The 23,478-nt window shown below is 38.4% G+C and overlaps 1 protein-coding gene across 1 annotated transcript in view; it reads right to left on the bottom strand.

The window, feature by feature from the left end:
* mmp17a (matrix metallopeptidase 17a) overlaps positions 1 to 23,478 on the bottom strand; it is a 62,922-nt gene that overhangs the window by 26,327 nt on the left and 13,117 nt on the right. Inside the window, exons 2-3 of the mRNA XM_026339104.1 lie at positions 1,999 to 2,131; positions 944 to 1,079 (exon numbers count right to left, since the gene is read on the bottom strand). Of these exons, the coding sequence (XP_026194889.1) occupies positions 944 to 1,079; positions 1,999 to 2,131 (269 nt within the window). The remainder of the gene's footprint in view (positions 1 to 943; positions 1,080 to 1,998; positions 2,132 to 23,478) is intronic.

Genomic DNA, 23,478 nt, shown 5'->3' with positions numbered 1-23,478 from the left:
TTAATATCTTTTAAATTATTAAAATAAAAACAACAAATACCAGGTGTAAAGAAATAACACTATGTTTTATTGACCGTATAAAAGAAGTTTTAATTTCCAGAGTTGTTTATCTCACTTGGGGTTGCCTGAACTTTAACCACTTGATTGTTGACTGTTACAGTCGTTGTAGGGTAGTTCCTGTGAGGCTGAGGCCACTGAGTGAGACCGGTGGTTCAGCTGTGATTGGTGCATCTCTGATGCCGAGGCAAATAGGCAAGTTAGATACTAAAAGGAATGAGGCAATCTGGATCAGTTATTGGAGTAGCTGAATGGCAAAAACCAGTTGTAAGATATAAAAGTTATTTTCCATGGATACAAATGATTGATAGTTTTAGTGCATTTATGAGATATGTTGACCACAAAAATAAGAGACCAAGAATTCTTGCATCTTTTGAGGAGTTTCAGAGGGCATTATAATTTCACTTTATAGAGTACTGTGCATCACAATCATGCTGCTCAATGATACTTCATAATTTATTTGTTGACTAATACATACAGTATCACAAACACTATGTCCCTTTGAAATGTTGCAATAAAAACAGCCATGAAAGTACAAGTGCATCAAATGTGTACTTATATAGTTTCTTTCTGCCACTAGTTCTGAATATCTTGCACATACAAGTGACTGATAGTTTATTATGTGGTTGCCAAGCAACAGCAAGACATCTCTCACTCCCAGAAAAAAAAATATAATGTGATGGGGATAAGAATTCATTCTGAGTGTGCTGACTCAATGGCCTCATGCACAGTTTGTGCAGCACCCTTTAGCATTCAACTTCACTACTCAAGATAAACGGTATTAGTTCAGCGAGGACGAATGCGGTTGATAATGTCGGTAATTCAAGATGCTCTGATCATTTTGACTTTACAGTGTCTGGTAGATTGGTATTTTAATGTTCCATACCTCCATGACAGATGCCTTTTATTCCATTTGTTCTGAGGGTTCAAGCCTCGTTTCCTGCGGCCCATTGTCACCTCAGCCTCGGACACATCTGGCAAAGAACATCTGGGTGTTTTCATTAGTCCCAGTGTGGCTTGGTCTAAAGAAGAGAGGAAAGGAGAGGTAATTGTGATGCAGTGTGAGTGATGCAAGTTCATGCAGTAGATATGACTTTATTACTATTTGACAGCTGGAAGTTAACACATGAATACTGATTATGTTTCACATTAACACGTCTGAAGTTAAAGGCAACTGATCCAACGCCACCTTGCCTCAATATCTGCTTCAATCCGTTCTAAAAATGAGTGTATGTCTCACATTCATACATTTGTGCATGTACAGGAGATTGTGAGAGGTCACTTGGGCCATAAATCATAAATGTTCCCTAAGAAACACTCTTACATGCGCAATCACACTCTCACCCACACTACTGTTCAGGCCATAAATTATACTTGCTTACACACACACTCGCCACCAATACACTCTCTTTTTTTCTAAGCCTTTAAAGTGCTGTATACAAGTAGAAGTGTATACAATAAAAAAACACTATTGTTTTTGTGTGAGAGTGACAGTATGTACTGTACAGTATGTGTGGAAAAATCATGCGTGTCAGCTGATGTCTGCTGTGTGACAGCGAGTGTGATGTAAGTTTAGTAACATTACATTTTATGTTAGGCGTATCAGGGTGTATAAACATTTGTGTGTGTAAACATTAATGCAATTCAGTTCCATAGAAGTGAAATAAATGTTACCTCTCTAATGCTCAGCTGTTGCTGTGTCAGAAAAGTATTGATTCAACTCGGTGGCAGTTTCTAAAGCCGCCCTCTGTGCTTTGCTGTGTTTTATTACATTATAAAACAGGGTATACTTAATGTTTTCTTTCTCTTCCTTTACATTAAAGTACAACTCACTCCTTTATATACTGCACTTCGTGTGTGGTAAACACACACGAACACTCTCCATCCATTTGAAGAACATACTCTAACACATGATCTAGCTAAACAAACAGAGCCTCATACCTAAGACTCCGGTTTCTTTAAGCCCCCCGAACTTCTGCATGGCTTTGATGGCCTTGGTCAGGGCCTCCTTCGTCTGCAGCTGACCAGACACTGGGTCAGGGGGCGGGAGGTAGCCGAACTTGCTCAGCCAGTCCTGGAGAGGAAACAGTAGACAACGAGTTCAAAGGTCATCCCAGGCATTTTAAGGACTTCAAGTATGCCAAAGCTGCTGAGAGAGTCTTACACCTGTTCATGTTTACCATCTGTGGATTATCTATGCACGTATGAGCTTTTAGGATTTGCAAGAACTTTTTTTTTTGTCTATATAGCAGACAAACCATCCATCCATTAGCTTTACCGCTTATCCCGTCACGGGTCGTGGAGGTGCAGATACGATTTTTCTTAAAAAAAATCCACCTCCACACTTTGTCTACACAAAGAAGCAGCAGTCGATATTTTGACATTTCATAGCAGCACTTAAAAGCGACAGAGCCGTAATTATTTGCCATTAGTAACACCTGTGCTTTTCCTGTTATGACAAGGTAAAAACAGCTGCTGTGATAATGGCTATAATGTGATCCTGAAACTAAAGCAGATAAATGGAGTTAAGCCATCAGTAATTCTATTATTTACACCTGCGCTTTGCTACTGTGACATGTCAAAATGTCTTCCCAGAACAACACCTATTAATCTGTTTGATTCCAATATTCTGATTACTGTCATATGGATCTATGGAGTTTTGCATTTTGAATGATTGTTCCTTATTTGAATTACATTTTGGAAAAAGGATCTTCCTTAGTTGTAGTTTATTGAAATAAAGGATATTTTGTTGGTGATATTTTCCTAAAAGATTATTTTTCATTTCAAGGCAATTATCATCTGTTGCACATTGTGCTAAATCTAGTCTCTTTCTCCTCCTAAATGACTCTGAATATTTCTCTCTGTATTGTGCTCTCACTTTTGCTGTCTCTTGTTCTCCGTCCTCCATCTATCTCAGCTTCACTCCTCCATGATAGCCAGTCTGTTTTCAGAGGGTTTTTGATCAGCGCTCGTCAGAGATGAGTGACACAAATCAATAGCGAGGCAACCATTCTCTACTGACAGCACTGGGAAAGTTCTATTACCTAAATAATTGACTTTTGTTCTTACCAAGTTGTCTGTTGACTGGTATTTGCCCTCTCATCTATGGCTTTGCTTAACAGACTGAGAAGTCTTACAGAATACAGATGCCTCCAAGTATCAAGTGGTATAAAGATAAAAGTTTAAAAATGTAGCTGTTAGAATCTGAATCACTATTTATAATAGGAGGGGATAAACAATTAAACATTTTTATATTTCTACCAGTAATATCAGTGTTTATTAGGTCTTTTGAAAAGAAAATCTGCTCTTTTTTATTGTTGTCTTTCTGTTACACACGGCACACTCTGGTAAAAAGTGTCTCAGAACCTGTATTCACAGTAAACTCCAACTATAAATGTCTAAGCACATTCTTATTCACTATAAGTCCCGTGTGTGAATTATTATCTCCAGCGTCCACTAGACAACAACTATGTGTGTTTACACACATTACCTTATATTTTAATGTCCTGATAAATGTCAAGCAGACAGGCCACTCTTCATTAATACAACTGAAGTAAATGTCTATGTCGTGATGTGCTTTTAGTATCCGTGCTCATGCCAGGTGGTTTAAACCCAGCTTTGATATAAAAGTTGGATGAGTGCAGGTTAACGACTGAAATACCCTCAAAGTATATTGCCAAATACCCATTGGTTAAAAGGTTAGAAGGATGGGGAAAAGATGATAGGAATAATTAATGAGGAAAAAAATGAAACAGGAAAACTGGAAGGATAAAAAGAAACAGCTGATTCAGAAGCCTGAACAGCATCAAAGGCTCAGCCTGATGCAGCTGACATGTACTCTATATGTGGTGTCGGTCAAAGACACTGGGATTCTGTGTCAGGCTATGCTGAGCTGGGGATTCTGTGTAAGCGCTTTAAGGTTCAAAAGCCACTCGGCCCATTTCTCAGTGACTCAATGATATGTCAGCATCCTGAAACCTCTGGCACAATGTACAGAAAAAACATAATGATACGGTACAGGGCAATATTGATCCCTGTTTCATTTCCCATGTTAGTCACAGCACAGGGTCAGAAGCTGAATAATAACTCTGCAGCTGCTATAGACTGAGCATGTTGCTCCACGTCTGGCTTGCTTACACTTGAAACTGGTCGCTTTGGCTGAAGAAGCTTTTCACCACCCTATTATTGTTAAATAAAACATCGTTTTTTACTGTAGCCCAGTGAAGAAAAAGCATATGTGTTACATCAGCTAATACCAGGGACTGCTTACAAATATGCTTTTGTAGGCAATGTCATTTCTACCACATGACATTTTGGATTAAAATAATGAGGATATGTTGACAAATTGTAAGTTGCAAATACATTGATACTTGACATCTCAATTAAACCTACCTGATTTTCTTTTAGGTTACAGATAATTGTGATCAGGCTCAGTGTGTAAAGTGACACAAGGTGTTTATTAAACATCAAACCTTAACCAAAGTACTTTTCTAATCACGCACAGGAGTGCAACACAGGTCTGCAGTTTGTCAGTCCTGTGCATTATACACACCCACCGACCGACCCAACCACCTCCTTGCAACTTGCTTTCTGTCAATAAAAATGGTGCTTTAGTCATTAAAAAAACAATATGTTGCATCAAAACATAATCATATCATGATGATAATCATAATATCAGCAGCAATCATCAACATGTGAAAACCGACTCTCTCTTCATTCACAGATCAAGCGTTAGGTACTGTCAGGTGCTACTGATGCAACAACTGCTCAGCACTACAGTGCATGAGACTAAAGGTCACATATGATTGCACTGCACTTCCAAATAAAACAGAAGAAAAAAGAAAGATTGTATGAAGAGAGGGCAAAAGGCTTTGCTCTCATGCAGAGACAGGAAAGGCTGTACGGGCTGAAAGAATTGAAACCACCCATGTGAGTTTATTCTCTTTAAATCTGTGATTAACTGCAGCACAAGGGGGCTGATGCAGATGGCTGAGACTCCAGTCTCCTTTAATCATGCATTATTAAGAGACACAAACATAGAAAACGACAGGAGAAAATGAAGTCTAACACGCCGCTATTCCCACAGTACTGTATCTCAAATGAGAAACATGTATCAGAAAGCACGCTCTACCAAACCAGCTGCCAGTTTGGCGAGCTCTTTGTCTGCACAATCTAATCTCTCTTTGTAGTATGTTGTTGTGTAGGTATGCAGTTGCTCCACTGTGATCTGCTTTAAAGAGTCTCTACGTTTCTAGCAAGTAATGTTTAAATTGTCTAGCCTGTTAGCATGCTGACATTTGCTGTTTAGCACCTGACTATAGTCCAAAACTTTGGAATTTGACCCCAACCCGGGAAATGGACCCGTGAAGACCTCTAGGTGGACCGATCTGCCATCACTGCTGTCATTATAGAGCTACACTCATGGTATGGCTACAAACATGAAATATGTGAAATCACATAATTTTAAGATGGTATCTCAAACTAACTAATAGCTGTATTATTAGTTTACCTCATCAGTAGTCGGGTCTCTTTATAAATTTACTTTAAGTTTAACGTTTCTGCTATAATTTACTTTTACTGCCAGCGTTAGAACGGTGCCAGCACTAAACACAATGTGGACTTTATTTGATCAAGCAGGAAAGTAAGTGTTTGGAACTAGAGACACAAAAACAAAAAGCCCAGTACTGAATGTTAAAAATGACTGAACAAACTCCAATGTTTTTTCATCCAATATCAGTGTTTTGTTTGGAAATGAGGCTGTTCAAAAGTGCTATAAGTAACTGTGTTGTGTATTTGTGGACGCGCGGCAAGGTCCTTTTTCTAAACTGTCCAGAATCCCAAACTCTGTCATCCGTCTAACTGTCAGGACTGCCTACTGCTCAGGAAGGTGACAGTACACTGACTCTGAGTATCAGCATGTGTGTGAGTGAGGGTGCGTTTGTGGGAGGGCGAAGAAAAGTCAGCCCCAAAAAAACAGGTCACACACAGAAAACGGTGGGAGAATATAGAGAAAAGCGAAGAAGAGAGCATAGATTAAGACAGGGGAGTGAGGGATGGAGGGGGACCTCTGATGAAAAGGGCTTCTTGACTGTTAAGATTTATGTATCCTCAAGGGAGCCTTCTGATGTACAGGCTTGTAAACATCAAACCAGTGTGTAAATGTGAGTCATGCATGAGCTGCATGAATAAAATCAACCGAAAAACAAAAAAACTAGGCATAAAACACAAATTCTCTCTCACTCGCTCACACACACACACACACACACACACACGCACACACACACACACACACACACACACACACACGCACACACACACACAGTCATGCCATCTTTCCTATTGGCCCTCTTCCATCTGACCTCCCTAAATATGGATGGAAGGTAGTACAATAGGTCAGCTTGTGGTAGATAGCTTCATCTCCTGGTGGGTGTTTTACAGTAGGTAGAGTATATTGCCTACTGACTCTTTAACATTAACTTCCCATGGTCATTGCACTACTTTTACTTCATTGTTAAAACATGTTTCCTATTCAACTGATACGACTTCAAGCTGTTTTTCACAAGGGGTAAAACACCCACTTTTAAAGCCACTGAACAGAGTATTTGTACTACAAGTTTCATGTATCTTAAATATAAACTGACCAATGTGTAATTCATTAAGGAGAAATAAGTGAAAGGGCATTTAGATTTAAAAGAACATGGATTAACAGTTTGAAAAATAAATTTCTTTTGCATTTAGAGAGTTTAATAAAAGCGTGAGTGGAATGATAGGTGACGTAAAATATTACCTCAAAGCTTCACCATTTAAAAATACTTCTTAACAAGTAACAGAAAGACTGTTGGGTGCCACGGAGGGACTAATTGTGTAATCAGTACTCTCAGACAAAAGCAGGTTTGAGGTGTCATTGTGCAAATGGAAAGTGCTGCAGTCCACATGCATAAGTTTGTTAGTGTAAATGACATCTTGAAATCATTTTTTCATACACAGACAAAGCTTATTTTTTATAATATACACTTGCAATCAAAGCTATTTAACCCCCTACCCTGCACTACGTTCTAGGGATGTGAATAAAATTAAAAACATAATCAACTATATAAAGCTGTGATAAATAGTCCAAGAAAGCTTAATGATGCATATTTGAGAGTTTTCCGATGGTACAAAGTTGAGCTTATTAATAGTAGCAATTTTAGCTCCTTCCTCATATGCAAATCTTACCAACGACTTTTAATCATGTTCAAACCTGGGGACTGAGATGGCCATTGAAGAACGTTCCAGGAACGATTCTTGATATTATTTACACACTCTATTGCAAATAATTTAGAAAGATAACATAATGATAATGATATAATGATAATATTTATGAAATGTAATTTTTGTATTTTAATATACATAAAAATGTGTAAGCACTTAGAAATTCTTGAATTATTTGATTGTGTAGAGGACAATGTTGGTCTAATGGTTCACCACTTTGGAACAGATTATCTCAACATATATCTAATTGTACTATCCCATGATTTTACTTCAAATTTCTTCACATTTGTGATTTTGAATCAAACGTCTCAACAGCTATTTGAGAAATTAAATTTTACTGTGTAGACACATGTCCAGCATAACAGTCACATTTATGACCTAATACAAAGACCAGTAACAACAGTAGCACCAGCTGTACTTCATGTTTAGTGCTAATTAGATGGAGGTTGCTTGTCCCATCTGCACTTGTGTGAGTTTCCTCTGGATACTCCACTTTCCCTCCATGATCCAAACACATGCACTGAGGTTAACTGGTGACTCTAAATTGTCCACGGGTGTAAATGTGAGCGTGAATGGTTTCCTGCCTCTACTCTGTGTGTCAGCCTTGTAATAGACTGCTGATCTGTCCAGGGTGTACCACACCTTTCACCCAATGACAGCTGGGAATGGATCTAGCCAATTAAAGCAGTGTGGGTGGACAAATTGGCGCAATAGCTTTATGCACGCCTACAGTCATAGCACTAACTACACAGGTTTAAAAGCAGGTGTAGAGAAGATGCAGTAATATTTCATGCAATGGAACTCAATAGCAAAGTAGAATTTAGACGTCTGGACCATCCAGAAAAAAATATATTATATTATATTGGATGTAATTAAATGTTTTATTTGTTTAATGGAAAACATATCCACAGTGTTTCTTGACTTGTTACCAAGACTGTTGACACACATTTGTATAACTGAATATTCACTTACCCCTGATTTTGTCTGTTTCACACACCGGCTGGGTCATTTTATCAATGTCACTTCTGCGGGCCATTATTTTCTTTTTTATTCCATTTTTATTCTTATTGTTATAGCGCTCTACTGAATACGGTAAAGTACCATGATCATTAAAATAATGAAAAGGATGAAGTCTCTCAGTCCATCTTTCTATTTCTATCCCAGGCCTCTATTGCTATCATCATCCTCAGATTCCTCCCTCATCACATTTGATCTCTCTCTACCTCTCCCTCACCCATATCACACTGCCTAAGTGTCGCACCTGCACACCATGACAGGCGGTCAGTCAAGGAACATGATTTGAAGCAGAGGCACAGGAGGAAGAGAAAAGAAATAGAGTGGGAAAAGAGGTAGATTGAAGAGAAAAGGGCAGCACGTTAGCGAAAGCAGTTGAGAGGCAGGGACATACCGCCGATCTTATCAGCTGCTCCTCCTTATCGCTCCCAGGTAATGGAGTTAGATGGAGAAAAGGGGGAGAAGATCTTAGACAAGAACAAAGACAGGAAAGGAGTGGGTTTGGCGCGTGATTGTGAAGTGGCATACACCTTAGGACATATGTCTTTTGCTGGATGGGAGCATTGTCTGCGAAGTGTTTGGATTTAATTCCCAATCAGGATAATACTGCATTATGTATTCAAAAATGAAAACTCACTACACATTAATTGTGAATGTGGATTGTTGAGGACTTACACATGGTTGCTTCTTTTGTGAGATTTGTGTTTGCTTCTTAATGAGACACTTTGATCTCCCCCACTTGTTTTAATTTAGAAATGAAGCAGCACAGAGGAACATATGCAACAGCAGGGCAAAGATGAAAGAGCGGGGGAATTCATGAATACACACAGAACCAACGTCTCAATCAATCATCAAAAATCTAACTTTTAAAAAATATTAATATATTATAATACAAAATTTGATTTACAGATACAGCATTTGCATTATCATGACATTTGATTGAGTCGTTTACACGTGACTGTGTGCAGCACATAAAACCATTTAGTTGTCAGAGGAGCAGGAAAGTTATGCAATAGTACACAGAATGTAAAAAAATTGAATAAAAGCAGTGAGTAAATGGCTAGAGTGAAAAAAAAAAAAACGAAGTGAACGTGTTCACTGATAATGATAGTGATTATGTAACATCATTACATTTCCCAGGCATACAGCTCACTGCATCACTAAGATGGTACATTTTTAATTATACACTGCTTTTCACAGGGAGGCTGTAAAACATCCTGCAATGTTGTTACACTGTGTGCTGTACTTTAAATGTATACAGTCTAGCAGGAAACTAGACTGTATGCAGTATACCGTGAAGATATGGGCTTAAGTGGGCATTCAGAAAGTATTCACACCCTTGACTTTTTTTATTTTGTTATGATGCACAGATCTGTGAAAGCCATAACGTTATTCTGCTGAACTGAACATTCCCAAGAGCACAGTGGCCTTCATAATTGTGGTATTGCCAAAAGTTTGGCACCCGGCTGGTTGCACGGCCCAGCTGGGCTATTAGTGAAGAAGGGTCATGGTAAGAGAGGTGACCAAGGACATGATAGTCACTCTGACTGAGCTCCAGAGATCCTGTGTGGAGATGGGACAAAGTCAACACTGCAGTCCTGTATGGCAGAGAGGCTCGATGGAAGCCATCAGACCGCAGAATCTTGTTCCTCACAGTCTGACAGTACTTCAGGTGCTTTATTACAGACACCAGGTGTGGACTTTAATGTGTTTTGCACTGATGAGAGGCTTCTGTCTAGCCACTGCAATAACAACTAGAACACGCTTTTTAAATTATGAGGAAAATGGAATTCACCATTGTAAAACTCTTTCAGAAGAACAAATTTAAGAAAAAAAAACTGTATCTGATCTGTCAAAACTGCAAACTTTATCGAAAAGTGACATGACATTTTATTGTTCATTATTAGGCACATATACACATTTCTATGCACGCTAAGAATGACTAAAAAAAGAAGAAGCACAAATGCAAAGAAGATTTTTTGCCTACATGTGTAGATGCCAGCCATGAAATACTAAAGAGTTTTGTTTTTTTTTACATTGGAATCAAGTCTTTGGTTCACAAGTTAAAAATTAGACATCACAAAGTGATTATGATACAGTAGCTTGACCTCTTTGTTGCCCTTAAAAAACTTCATATGAAGCAAGACATTGTTTTACTTTAGCAGGCACTAAACAGCCAATTATGTTGTCTATTTAACAACACTGGTGGAACTAATGTAGTCGTCAGTCCAAGATTAAACATCTCTGAAATGAAAACAAAGCAACTGGTAAGTCACCGGAGAGTCTAAGGGACTGCAGTTCTAAAGTCTGTGATCCTGCTCCAGAGCACTCAGTTCCAGTAAACAGCAAATCCAGTTTGTATTTTAACCACACTTCTTCATAATAGGAGTTGAAAATCAATCCGTGCAATATTTTCCCTTTTGTCCTTCTATAATTGAATAGTTCACACATACACACACACTCATTCTCTACGCCTCTCAGCCCCTCTCACACCCTCAAACAAATTGTCAATGGGTATTAAAGTGGGTATTAAATCATCCAAGGTTTTGTTTGTTCTGTTTCTTTCTACATTATCTGTGAAATAAAATTTGTTTGCACTGAAATCCTGAGCCCTGGTGGCTGTAATCCTATTATACAGTAAGGACTACAGCAGGTAAATGGCTACCGTGGATATCTAATGTTCTGTTCCATTTGTTTCTTCGCTTCCTTTTTCTTTTTTCCACTCCGCTTTTCTCATTTCTCCGTGGACTCACGTTTATTCTACCTGCCTTTTGAGAAATGGTTGGTGCATGTTCTGATGAAAATTAAAAAATGGCATTCCCCATAGAGATGAAGATATAGAAGGAAAACAGGAATAGACAGTGGATGCTCAGAGGGAGATAAAGCCTTTTGCATTTATCTCAATATTTCCTCATCCTTTTTCTACAGATTAGTCATTACAACATGACACAACACTTCCTATTAGATGGGAGAAACTATTTGTGATACCCTAAAAGGTCAAAGTACTGTGCCATGCCCTCAGCTTGTATCTAATACTCAGTTTGTTTTGGCCCTCCTGCGTGTGAGCTCCTCTGTCTGACAAAACATCCCTGTTTCTCCCTGGTGAACAGCTGCTGGGCCCCTTCAACCTCGGCCTCATTGACAAGAAATGAGTTACAGGACCACATTTAACCCTGCAACCTCACTGTCTTTCAAAGTTCAATGAAGCAGCAGTGGCCACTTTGGCGTTTACATTGTTCTTTAATGCCTCAAGGACCAGGGCAGGCCTTTTATTTTCTTGTCTGCTAGAATATTATGAAGCAGCAGCCGTAAAGTGCCCATATAAACACACAACTGTAACACACCAAAAATCATAGTCATCATCCTCTACATACTCACACTCCTTCACTTGTTTTACACTTTATTGTATTTAATTTGATACAATTTTGCCATTTCACCTGTCAATCTACACATGATAACCCATAAACAAAGTATTTACGCCCTTCGCTGTGGTACTCCAAATTGCAGCCAGGTACCTCCTGTTTGCTTGATCTATCTTTGGCGTTTGTCTTGCACTGGACTGGAGTCCACCTGTAGCTAACTGGATTGATTGAACAGGGACAAAAAGATTTTAAAGACACACACCTGTGTATAAGGTTCCACAATTCAAGCAATAAAGTCCTCTCTATGGACATGTGTGATAAAATTGAGGTCAGACATAGATCAGAAAAGGCTAAAAAATATGTCTTTGTGTGTTCCCAGGAGCAGAGTGGCTTCAATAATTACAAAGTCTGGAACCACAGGAACTCTTCCTGGAGTTGGCGGTCTGACCACACTGAGTATCCAGGGATGTAACTAATAATCCGTCACTTTGCAGTTTTCTAAACAAAACAGGAATAATGGGAAAAATATGTTCACCATCTGTAGAGGCTTTATACAGAAGATACAAAGCTGACAAAGTGGTAGTGTTTTAATTTTCTCATTTAGGCTTACAAAGTATCAAATGAACATGAATATTATCAATTTTGAATACATTTACAAAAAAAAAATGTAAGCATATTTTCACAAAAGATATTACATATAGCTTACCTGTTTAATATTTGTATGTTTATTGTTTCCTATATTTAAAATGTCTCATGACAATTTGACAAACTAATGCCCTGATCTGAAGAACTTGATATTTGATATTTTTTTAAATGGCACGCAGACATCCAAACAAATACCAACCATCTCACACATTAAAGGTTGAATGCAGTCTTTAGAAGAACTCCACCACCAAAAACATCCTGTCTCTTCTGTATCACATCAAACACAACACTCTGCTCTCAGCCAAGTAGGTTTTCCTAAACTCTTTCTCTCCTTAACACCCTGGAAGTGCATGCAATAGCAACGGCGATGTTATCATCCTCTAAACGCAGTTGGAGCCGCTTTCCATTTTATATCACCAGCTTATTCTGAGAAATTGTTTACTTATAGCATTACACTGGGATGATATAACAGAAGGGCAATGGCAGCTTGTGTGTTTGACTAAGAAACTCATAAAAGCTGAAACCAATAGCAGATATTTAGAGCAAGTACCATTTCCCGAAGAAATGAAGGATTTAGTCTCACCTGTGCAAACATAAGCGTTCAAAGAAACAGCATAAGAAACTGCGAAAGGCAGAAGTTTCAGGTGACACGCAGGCATTGCTGCAAAGCCTGAGAAAGATGTTTGATCACGAAAACACAAGAATTAAACTGAACCTTGATATTATCAGTTTTCTGTGATGCATTTCCCTCACCTGTCGTCTCACGTCTCACAAACAGTTCCTTCTTTTTTACTAGAGAACCACATTCCCTAGCCAAAGAAAGATGAACTGGAGTTTACACAAACTTTAAAGTCAGATCACATGTGCTCTAACACTCGGCAGATGACGACTCTGATCTACGACAAGAATACTTACAGGCTGAAGCAAAGTACTAATCACTGTAGTGGAAAGCTAATGTCTAGCACAGACAAAACCTACAAGATCATCACCAACCACAAATAGAGAGTAAATTAGTAAGTCAAACATGCAGGATAAATTACATCTACCTTACAGGGTCAGTAGATCACTCGTTCAACAACGTTGTCTTCAAATAGTGCAACATTCACAGCAAACTGTGACATTTAGCATTGTTTATTATCTTAAAGACACTTCAGTTTAATCTTACAAATTTCTTATCAAGCTTGTTAAATGTTTGTTTGTAAAATTGAGGGGGAATCTGACTACAACACACGATGCAGAGCCCAAATCTATACATAAAATCAGCAATATCTGTGATATCCTGGCAGAAAAGAAAAATGGCTGTTGTAAATTAGATATTTGGGTATTTGGCAAATAAAAAACTGTTGTCTATGTTCAGTATCACCGTATCTGTGACTTGCCATCAATGTTTAAACATACTCTGATTATGCTAATGGACTAAGTAATGCAGTGTAATTGTGTTCCTACATAGAAGATATATCCATTATCACGCATGGACATGATGCTGAATTGAACAATTTTTTTATTTATTTATTTTTGGTGGTTTTAAGTAAAATGTCTGAACAACTGTGCAGTGGATTCATATTTATCTTTAAATAACCTGGACCTTCTTAAAACTATGTGCTGACTTTAAGTAGAAATATATAGCTTTCACACATATACACTATCTGCTACAGCAAGAAGGTATAGGCAATATAAAAAAAAAACAACATCCACACAAATCACCCTGTATTTATATTATCAGCATCCCAGTTTTGGGCCAAAGCCATTCATTATAGTTTTTTGTTTATCTGCAGGCAGTAAAACTTGGCAATAGCAAGCCAGCAAGGTCACAGAGAGTCGCCACTTGCCAGCCATAGGTTGATAGTACTATTTTTATCTACTATATGTTGTGTATATTTAACAACTGTTTACTGGATCATGTTACTTCCTGATATCAGATTGCAAATGAGTTGGCTCTGACTCACAGGCAGAGTGACCAGATGCTTGTGTGAGGTTTATATATATATATATATATATATATAGTCAATAGGTTGACATATGGGTTTATAATTGTAATGCAATAATAATAATAAATTGCTAAACTTTAAGTTCAACTCCTTCCTCCCCTTTTCTGTCTTAATATTATTTATTTCTCTGGTCAGAATTGAGGCCATTTTACCACGTTTTTTAAAATTAAAGTCACTTCATCTTCCATAAAGATCTTAACAGTCTTTTATTTCCTCTTTTGTTCCTTTATGTAACTGTGTTCTAAATTTCATGTATGGCTCATGGATGTTTCATGGCTTGTTAGCGAGGGTGATACAGGGTGCTGAGTGAGAAACTAAAACAGAAGTGTCATGCGTGTTCTACACCGAAATTTCATTTCTCTCTTCAGCTAATCACACATGTATGTTCTTTAGAGAATGGACTCTCAGCAAGAAAAGAATATATGAGGATGGACATATATTCTGTATTGAACAGACAAGTCGCATCTGGATGAATATTATTTAAGTTCTTTCACTGATTGTCATTTTTCAGCTCTAATTCGCCAGTTGATTTTCACAAGAACCAAAGTATACATTGGTATATTAGTCCGTGTGTGATGGGTTTTAGTCCCTCTTAGCTAACAAAACAGGAAAACTCTCCAATGTTTGCAACCAGTGCGTAATCACCGTGAGTCACCTAGCAAAATAAAAGCACACTGGGTGAAGCCAGAGAAGGAATACTGAGCTGAATGAGCGAACAGCTGATTTACATTCACCATGTGGCTAGAAGCACAAGTCCAAATGAATGCTAATGCAGCTCTTTGTCTGCTGCAAGTGTAAATGGGAAATGTTGTTAGGTGACACTTTCACCACAACTTTATAAAGTGATGATATTGTGGCTGCATGCTCAGCTTACTGTGGAGTTGCCCCCCCCCCATCAATTACTCCCACATTACAATTTATATTAATCATTTACCTTATTTTAATCACTTTCTTTTCCTTTTTCTGTCTTTTCAGCTCTGTTGTCTTCTTCTACCTGTCAGCTGACTCCCCTCACACCGGGGCTTGCAATGTCTGTAACGACTCAACCTGAGTGAACAGTGTGGTGGAAGAGCAAGATGAGATTTAAACACCACCTTTCATCCACTATCCTGTAAGGTACACAAAGATGGATGGACTCTCTCTCGCCTTGATCTGGATACAGTGGGAATATTGGCAATGCAGTTTAATCTGCTTGAGAGAAAAGAGGACAACACACTGCAGAACTGAACTGAACAGGCAATTTCTCAACAGGTGTGAGCAGAAAAAAATAACCTAGTTTCATTCTTGTCACTCTTCCTAGTTACTGCCAGGCCACATAGTCAATCTGTTGTCTATGTGGCTCATGTTGATCAATACTGTTACAGATATGATGTCGACTGTAACTAGGTATTTGAGGTGCAGAAAGAGATACAGGCTCTTATACAGTGAAAAATGATGTCTCCTAGCATGTGTATACAAATCTAAACCATGATTCAATTTTTTTGTTGTTGTTGTTGATGATGTAGATAAACTCTTCAACTGCACTAGAACAGCACACAGCTCCAAACCAAATACAGTACCCCAGTGGAACCAAATCGACCCCAGTGTGCACAGAATCAGAGGCATTTTAAACCCATCACCCACCCATCAAAATACAGAACTTATTGAAATGCACTGAGAGTTATCAGGTACTGCCAGGGAGTTGTCCAATAAAGCCTTGCAGATCACCATCTGCATTTCTGCACCTTTCCATCATTGCTCTGCTTAAAATAGTAAATCTGTCTCTTGATGTTTCATAAAAGCATATTAGGAGGTGTATAACTGACATACCAGATTAGAATAGAATAAGAAACATTTTTGAAAGCACACTTTGATTGCTCATAACAATGGAGTGATTCACCATCCATCCGAAATAATTGGAATGACATGGCATGTAATATACTGCTAAGTCATTGGGTTTCAATACCTTTCAAAAACGTACTCCTAAGAATGTTGTTCGACCCTCAATTTTGTACGACAAAACTGCACAGGCACAGGTAAATGCAGGGTCTAAATAGGCATGCTGCCTTCCATATGTTAGAATACGTCATTTAATTAGATGGAAAAAAGAAGTGAAGAAAGGTGGTCCAGAAATAGATGATAATGGGATTTGATTTTATGTTATAAGCAAAGTCCCTTACAGCACCTAAAAAAAAGGAGAAATAGATTGATATGGATTAGAAGGGGACATGAAATATAAAGAAATGACACAGAATAAGACATAAGACACTTCTAGGTTTGAAAGGGACAAACACAATGCAAGACTTAAATGGACTGGAATGTCAGGCACTGATGTAGGAAAAGATATGAAATCTGGCCTGATTTCAACATCATAATCATTTATAACCTGTGTGATAATAATCCAAAGAACAAGTTTTAATGCAGACTTTTTAGACTAGACTCAAATTAATGTCAAATAAGGACCATGCTTTATGAGGTTCAAACTTTAAATGAAGACTCTGAAAATAGAGATCTATATATAATATATGTGATTCAGTTCAGTTCTCTCATCTTCTTTGAGTGTATTGGGCCAATATTAATCAATATTATCTTATGTTGCATATTTTTACTCTTAAGGACAAAATCAGGACAACTACACCAGTTTCAGCACTCAGATCAGGATCATTAGTAGTCTTTGTTTAAACATATTTCATAATACATACCAACAACACATAACTTTTTGCAGAAAGAAATAATGACCCATTTTAAAAAGGGTTATGTAAAGTGTAAAACAAAGACACAAGTCCAAGTCTCCATGGTTCAGATTTCATCTTGCTATCATCAATTTTTGACCATTTTGAAATCTGCTTGTTTTGTAATGCGATGAGTTCAATCTGGGGTCAACTTCAGTTCACCAAATGCACATCATCCATCTCTAAAGTACTGACCTTCTCCTGTTCTTTCTTGGCTTTGGATTTGGACTATCAAAACTAGTTCTTTATTCATCATATTATTTCTTTGTGCAGTTTCCAGCTCATGCAGCTGCATTAACAGAAAAGATTTCATTTTAATATTTTGTGCTTATCTAGAATTTTATTGACATTTCTTAAACCTTTTCTCCCCAGATCCAAACTTTAGATAATATGATTGCTATCTAAGATGAAGTAACATTGTTATTATTCAATTACTTTGAAGGCATCCTATGGCATGGGCAATTGTCTCTATCTGCAGAATTCAGTGGCTAAGTTTGTGGCTGTCAGCAGGATATAATCATTAATCAGCTGCTATTATTAGGGCTTTTTTAAAAACTTTTCTATCTTATGTACATGTAAATGAACCACTGTGTTGTTCTGCTACTGTCCTACTGTTCCTGACAGTTGTGGCTATAGGTTAAACTTCATAAAATAAATAAATTAAACATTCCCTCCAATGTAGGTGGACTGCAATGATATCAACCTATTATCTTCTAAATTTACATAGAGAATCTTACATAGAGATTGTGAGGATACATTTGTCAAGTGCGCTTGCCTATGCAAAGCAAACAGTACACAGGAGTGAGAGTACAGAGAATGCAGACGATCCACACTCACACACATACACACACCTAAATGTTTCCAGTACTCCTAAGGCCCTAATCATCTCACAAACCAAATCTGATATATTGCAGTCATTATCTAATAAGATGATAAGATGTGGGCATCAGAGATGATGCATACAAGCTCTTATGTCCCTTAACAAGTGGACACTAGAGAGCAAATAATCACTAGCACCACAGTGGGAATGTGTACTGCTTATGCCTTCCAATAAAATGCAAAACAGTAAAGGCCTGCAATAACAATTTGTGACTACACCACCTGCTAGATACACACACACATATAGAAAAAGTTTTTAAGTCTCAACTTAAGTCTTTACTTAACCTAGTAAGTAGTTAATTGTTCATATTTTGATATGAGACTCGGGATCATCAATTATATTTGGTAATCTTTGACTTGTTGACTTATGTTAGTTGTGAGAATGAAGACGTATAAAGCCTGGACACATTCTAATCTAGTTTTGTAACCAATTAAAGGTAGAAATATCACTCTTTCAGGTCCATGTGTAGGAGATTAAACTAACAGAATTTAATCTTGACATTACAATATTTCAAATGATATGACTTCATTTAATCGTTGTTGGCTTGCTGAGCTAATAGAGCACATTGAATATAAAGCTGTTGCTATGGTGGATATTGCTGCCTGAGATAAAACAGTATCCTTTTCCTGAGGGGGACTCAGACAGATGGTTTCCTGGGTGGGAACGGTCAGCTTACTTGCTCATTTCTTGGCTCAGCCGTCTTACAGACCCTCAGCTGGGAGAAGTCTGTGGCCTGTTAGCCTTTTTGCAAAGGTACATCCTGTAGTTCATCCTCAGTGCATTTGCATGTTAAGGGAGACTACACAATCATAGTGCACAAAGGAATGTTAACAGAGATGGTTAATTTCCTGGCGTACAGTAGGAGAGTGCTGGAAATGATGATTTCCACTAACAAGAAAAAATATGCCGCATTCACAGCTGCACTGCTGATTTACAGGGTGAAATGATGTGACAGGATTTCACAAGTGTTTTAAGTGTTGTGTTAGTTTGTGCTAAGTGGGCCACAGCACATCTGTAAGGCCACTGAGGATGCTGCCAGACTTTGAGTTGATAGTACACTATTAGTAAAGTACAGGAAGCAGAAGGATACAGCCCTGGTTGCTGGCTGCTGTTGTATGTGGTATCTGAACAAAATGCCCTCAAGACTGTATCAGGTGTCCAGAGGTGAAGAGCACCTCCATTCTATTGCCTCCTTTTTTTCTGTCTTATGTTCCTTCTCATCAAATTCACTGGGTTAAGTCACATAATGTCCTCAGAAAATCCAGAGACATGCAGGCTGGCACATTCAAAAGTCTGAATTAAATGAGTGAAAAGCACATGGCACAGTTAAAACACAGAGAGAAGTGATGAATAAGCAGGAGCACCAAAAGCCAAGGTTGGCATCAGAATCAGTGTTAGTCAGTGTTAGAATCTCTTAGGTGAATTCTTCGTCAAAGAGACATTTTAATTATTGATGATTTTAATTATCTTAAGAAGCAATTTGGAGTCCTGCGTCCTGCTCAAGGACACCTGAGAAATACTAACCTTTAGCTACACCTGTAACCAGCTACAGAAAAATGATATCGATTTTTAACTGATGTTTCTGATCTTAATCAAAGTGGGAGGAACTCAGACAAACAACAACCCCTACAAGATGAGTTACAGTGAAAACTAATGTGAGGCACAAGAGCATTTACTGATCCGATACCTCCACTGTAAGGATGACATTTGTATGTGTCTACTAAAACACAGATAAATGTTTTTGGGTGTGCATGAACACTATCCCTAATAACTGGTTATGGTTAAAACAGGTTTTTAAAATATATATTTATATAATACGACAGTCTAGAGAGAGACAGAAACAAGAACAGAGACATTGTGACGCACAACAAAAGCCTTGGTTACATTAAAAACCTTTTGTTAAGGCTGCAATATGCAATGAAAGTTATCTGCCTACTAACTAATTAACTAACTGGTTAGAAGATCAAGTCAAAAATGTTTAAAAGTGAAGATGTGCACTGCTGCCAGCTCTGTTCTTTAAGTCTGAATTCAAAGGAGACATTAACACCACCTTTCCACATTAAGACAAGTTTAGAAAAGATGTCTTTTATTTTTACTTTTCCCAGAACCCAAGTTGATTTCGTCAAATTGCTAAACAACCCAAACAAACAGATTATAGCAATCTAAACCTGAAGAAAGTAGTAAAATAACAAAAAACAAAACAAAACAAAAAAAACCAGCAAATCCTATATAAATGACATAAACAATTAATTGATGATGAAAGATTTTTCTGAAGCGGCAAAGACAGCCAAGACGTGATCGTCATCTGTTGAATTCAAAGCCACTGTGCTTCAAGCAGATGGCACACACACCGCAGCCTGCTGAAGCACTCAGTCACCTCATTAGACAAATACTTTGATCTAATGTGCTTATAATGGAACACATGGCTGACTTGTTGTAGGGATACATTCAGATGGATGTGCTTGCCATAACACCCAGTTTCCACTCACAGCTGAATGTCAATGTTTAATTACATATATCTAACGCTAGGATATAATTCAAAGATAATTCAATTCAGTGGACCCATGTGAAGAAACAAAGTGTGTGTGCGAGAGCGAGAGTATGACAGCGCGGATTCAAATGCGGCTGGTAAGTGAATCATTTAATCCCTGGCTTAGAGACAGCTGGTTCTACAGAAAGCTGAGACACAACTTTGGTTTAAGAGAGAAAAGGAGAGAGAGATAGAGATAGAGAGAGATGGATAGCGAAAGCAGAGGAGATTTAAAATTGGTACCTCTGTCTGCTAGATCTTCAACACTAAGTGACCTAGACATGCCTGGTTAATGGAGGCTGCCATCTGTTCAATCCTGTTAAATATGGAGCAGTGAAAGAGCAAAGAATGGAGGGACTGAAGAAGAGTTGGTAATAGAGAGAATTGATCTGAAAGGCAGCAGCGCTGGAAGTAACTGACAGAGACACCAAAGTAATGTAGTGCACGTTGTGAGCTGTGTACAGACAGTATGACAGAGGAACGTAGTGGTTTCAGAGCCATAAGAGACACACAACATTGCATAGATTTAGAATCAAAATTGCAGGGGTGATACAGTATAGCACTATAAAGCATCACTGTAAATGGTAAACAAACCACACATGGGGTATGTTTTTTCAAGCTGAGCAGGAAAAAGTGCCTTTCACGCCCCACAGTCACACACCGACGGGGGCAGAGCAGCCATGCAACGCGCCAGTCGGCTCTTGAGAAGCAATTTGGAGTCCTGCATCCTGCTCAAGGACACCTGAGACACACTAACCCTTAGCTACACCTTTAACCTGCTACAGAAAAATGACATCGACTTCTAACTGATGTTTCTAATCTTAATCAAAGTGGGAGGAACTATTCAATAGACAAACAACAACCCCTCCAAAACATTAGTGAAAACTAATGTGGGACACATGAGCATTTACTGATCTGATACCTCCACTGTAAGGCTGACGTCATTTGTGTGTGTCTACTAAAACACAGATAAATGTTTTTGGGGTGTGCATGAACACCATAGCTGACAGAAACAAGAGCAGAGACATTGTGACGCACAACAGAAGTCACAATGTTAAAAAAAACCCTTTGTTTAGGCTACAATATGCAGTGAAAGCTATCTATCTACTAACTAATTAACTAATTGGTTAAAAGGTCAAGTCAAAAATGTTTAGAAGTGAAGGTCTGCCAGCTGCCAGCTCTGTTCTGCGAGTTTTGGTCAGTCAGATATTTTGACATATCCATCTGCTTGTACTTCCTCTCTAAATGGACTATATTGCATTATAATAATGCTCAATTTCTTTTTCTCTCTGATAATAATGAAATCCATTTAACATAAGCAGATGTTTCACTTGCAGAAAGAGACTTGACTTTGCCAGTCTTGAAGAAATGAAAAGAAAGAAAGGCTGCACATTACCAATCCATCTTACAAAATCCCAAATGTATACTATAAACAACTTCATAAACCTTTTAAAGCCCTCCCTGCAAGCCGAGAGTCGTCACAAGTTTCCATGAGGCGGCGGTGTAGTCTACAGTACAGTGGTTATTATTTGAAAACCAGAGGTCTGGACGCGTGCTGTTTTACAATTTAGATTCATGTAACAATTAAACAAAGCCATACAAATGCTACAGTGAGACTTTTACTTCTGAAACAACATTTCAAAAATAGCATGCTGCTTCAAACAGCACTTTTGGATATGGATATGTTGTCCAGTGCAGAGAACAGCACTACAACACTACAAAGGTGTCAGTCTCTCCACAGCTGTCAAGACTGTTGTGGACTTCTGAGAAACATTGGACAAAATTATCCACCAAATGGCATATTTTATGTTAGCTCCACGGGGGATTCACACAGAGGGAATGTAGTAAAAATAAGTCAGCCTAGGTTTAATGATAAACAAACTGATGGCTTTTGGAGCCAATTAGGACATGCCCCTGTAACTGGAGTTTATTTTAACAGGCAGAAGATTCAGTGGCTCCACTCAGGCAAAAAGCCCCCAAACCTTCTTTGAAGTTCCCCTCTCCGTGGGCGGTAATGTGGCATGGCACCCAGCCAAAGCCCGCAAACACAAGGATTGAATAATGCCTGCCCGATGTCCCTGCTGAGGCATTCATCCCATATGCCACAATAAAGACGGAATATGCAAAGTCACTCGCACACGGATATGCATATAAACACAAGGACACACACACATGCTTGATTGCGTGACAGATCTGCTCAACTGTCAGATATGCAACCCCTCTGCCAGGAATAATATTAACTTGTGTGTGCCTGAGAGGGCGAATGTGAGAGTGGTTTTCAGTATCCACCAAGTTTTATGTGCGACAGTGAAAATAAATTCTTTCATCAAGAACAGCTGTATCTTTTCCGTTTATTTTTATTTGTAGGTTCATTGGCTCATATCGCACACAAGTGTTATGAGAGATGGTGTTTCTGTCCACTCTAAGCTCAGACAAGCTGTAGGAATATGTGATTATATTTATGGCTGTTGTATGTAATTTATAGACCTGAAGGTTTAGCTGCAGGGCCATTACATGGCGACACACAAAGAACAGTTGGCAACAGCTTATAAACACCCTAATGCACACACTATCAGCACCTTTTCATGCCAGATTTACCTTCACCTTGAAGCCAGAAAATATTCAGACTAAAAAAATGCCACATTTGTTGGTGCGGGTATGTTAACAGGGTACTAGTTCAAATGTGAAACAGGAGGAACAATGTGGTTACAATCCGATGGCAAGACAAGAAACAGTGGTGCACAGCAGTTTGAAGAGCGTGGAGACTGACAAGTTCAGTGTTACTTAATGTATTACAATTCTGTGCAACAACTAGGGTGTCACACATCGCATCAGAATGCATGGAACCACAGTATTAATTTTCAAACCCGGTGTCCCCACGCTCTCTCTGAAGTTCTGGTAGATTCAAACAGGGTTACACTCCCATAAGGGAAGTTTCTGCATACTGTACATCTGGATTGTTACAAATACATTTTTTTTGTTGCCTGAGCTCCGTATCAGGCTGCACTCAGAGATATTGTTACTATGAACGCAAACTTAC

The sequence above is a fragment of the Anabas testudineus genome, chromosome 22, assembly GCF_900324465.2.
Source record: "Anabas testudineus chromosome 22, fAnaTes1.2, whole genome shotgun sequence".
Taxonomy (NCBI): domain Eukaryota; kingdom Metazoa; phylum Chordata; class Actinopteri; order Anabantiformes; family Anabantidae; genus Anabas; species Anabas testudineus.
The sequence above is the reverse complement of the archived record's forward strand: the minus strand, read 5'-3'. Positions and strand labels throughout refer to the sequence as shown.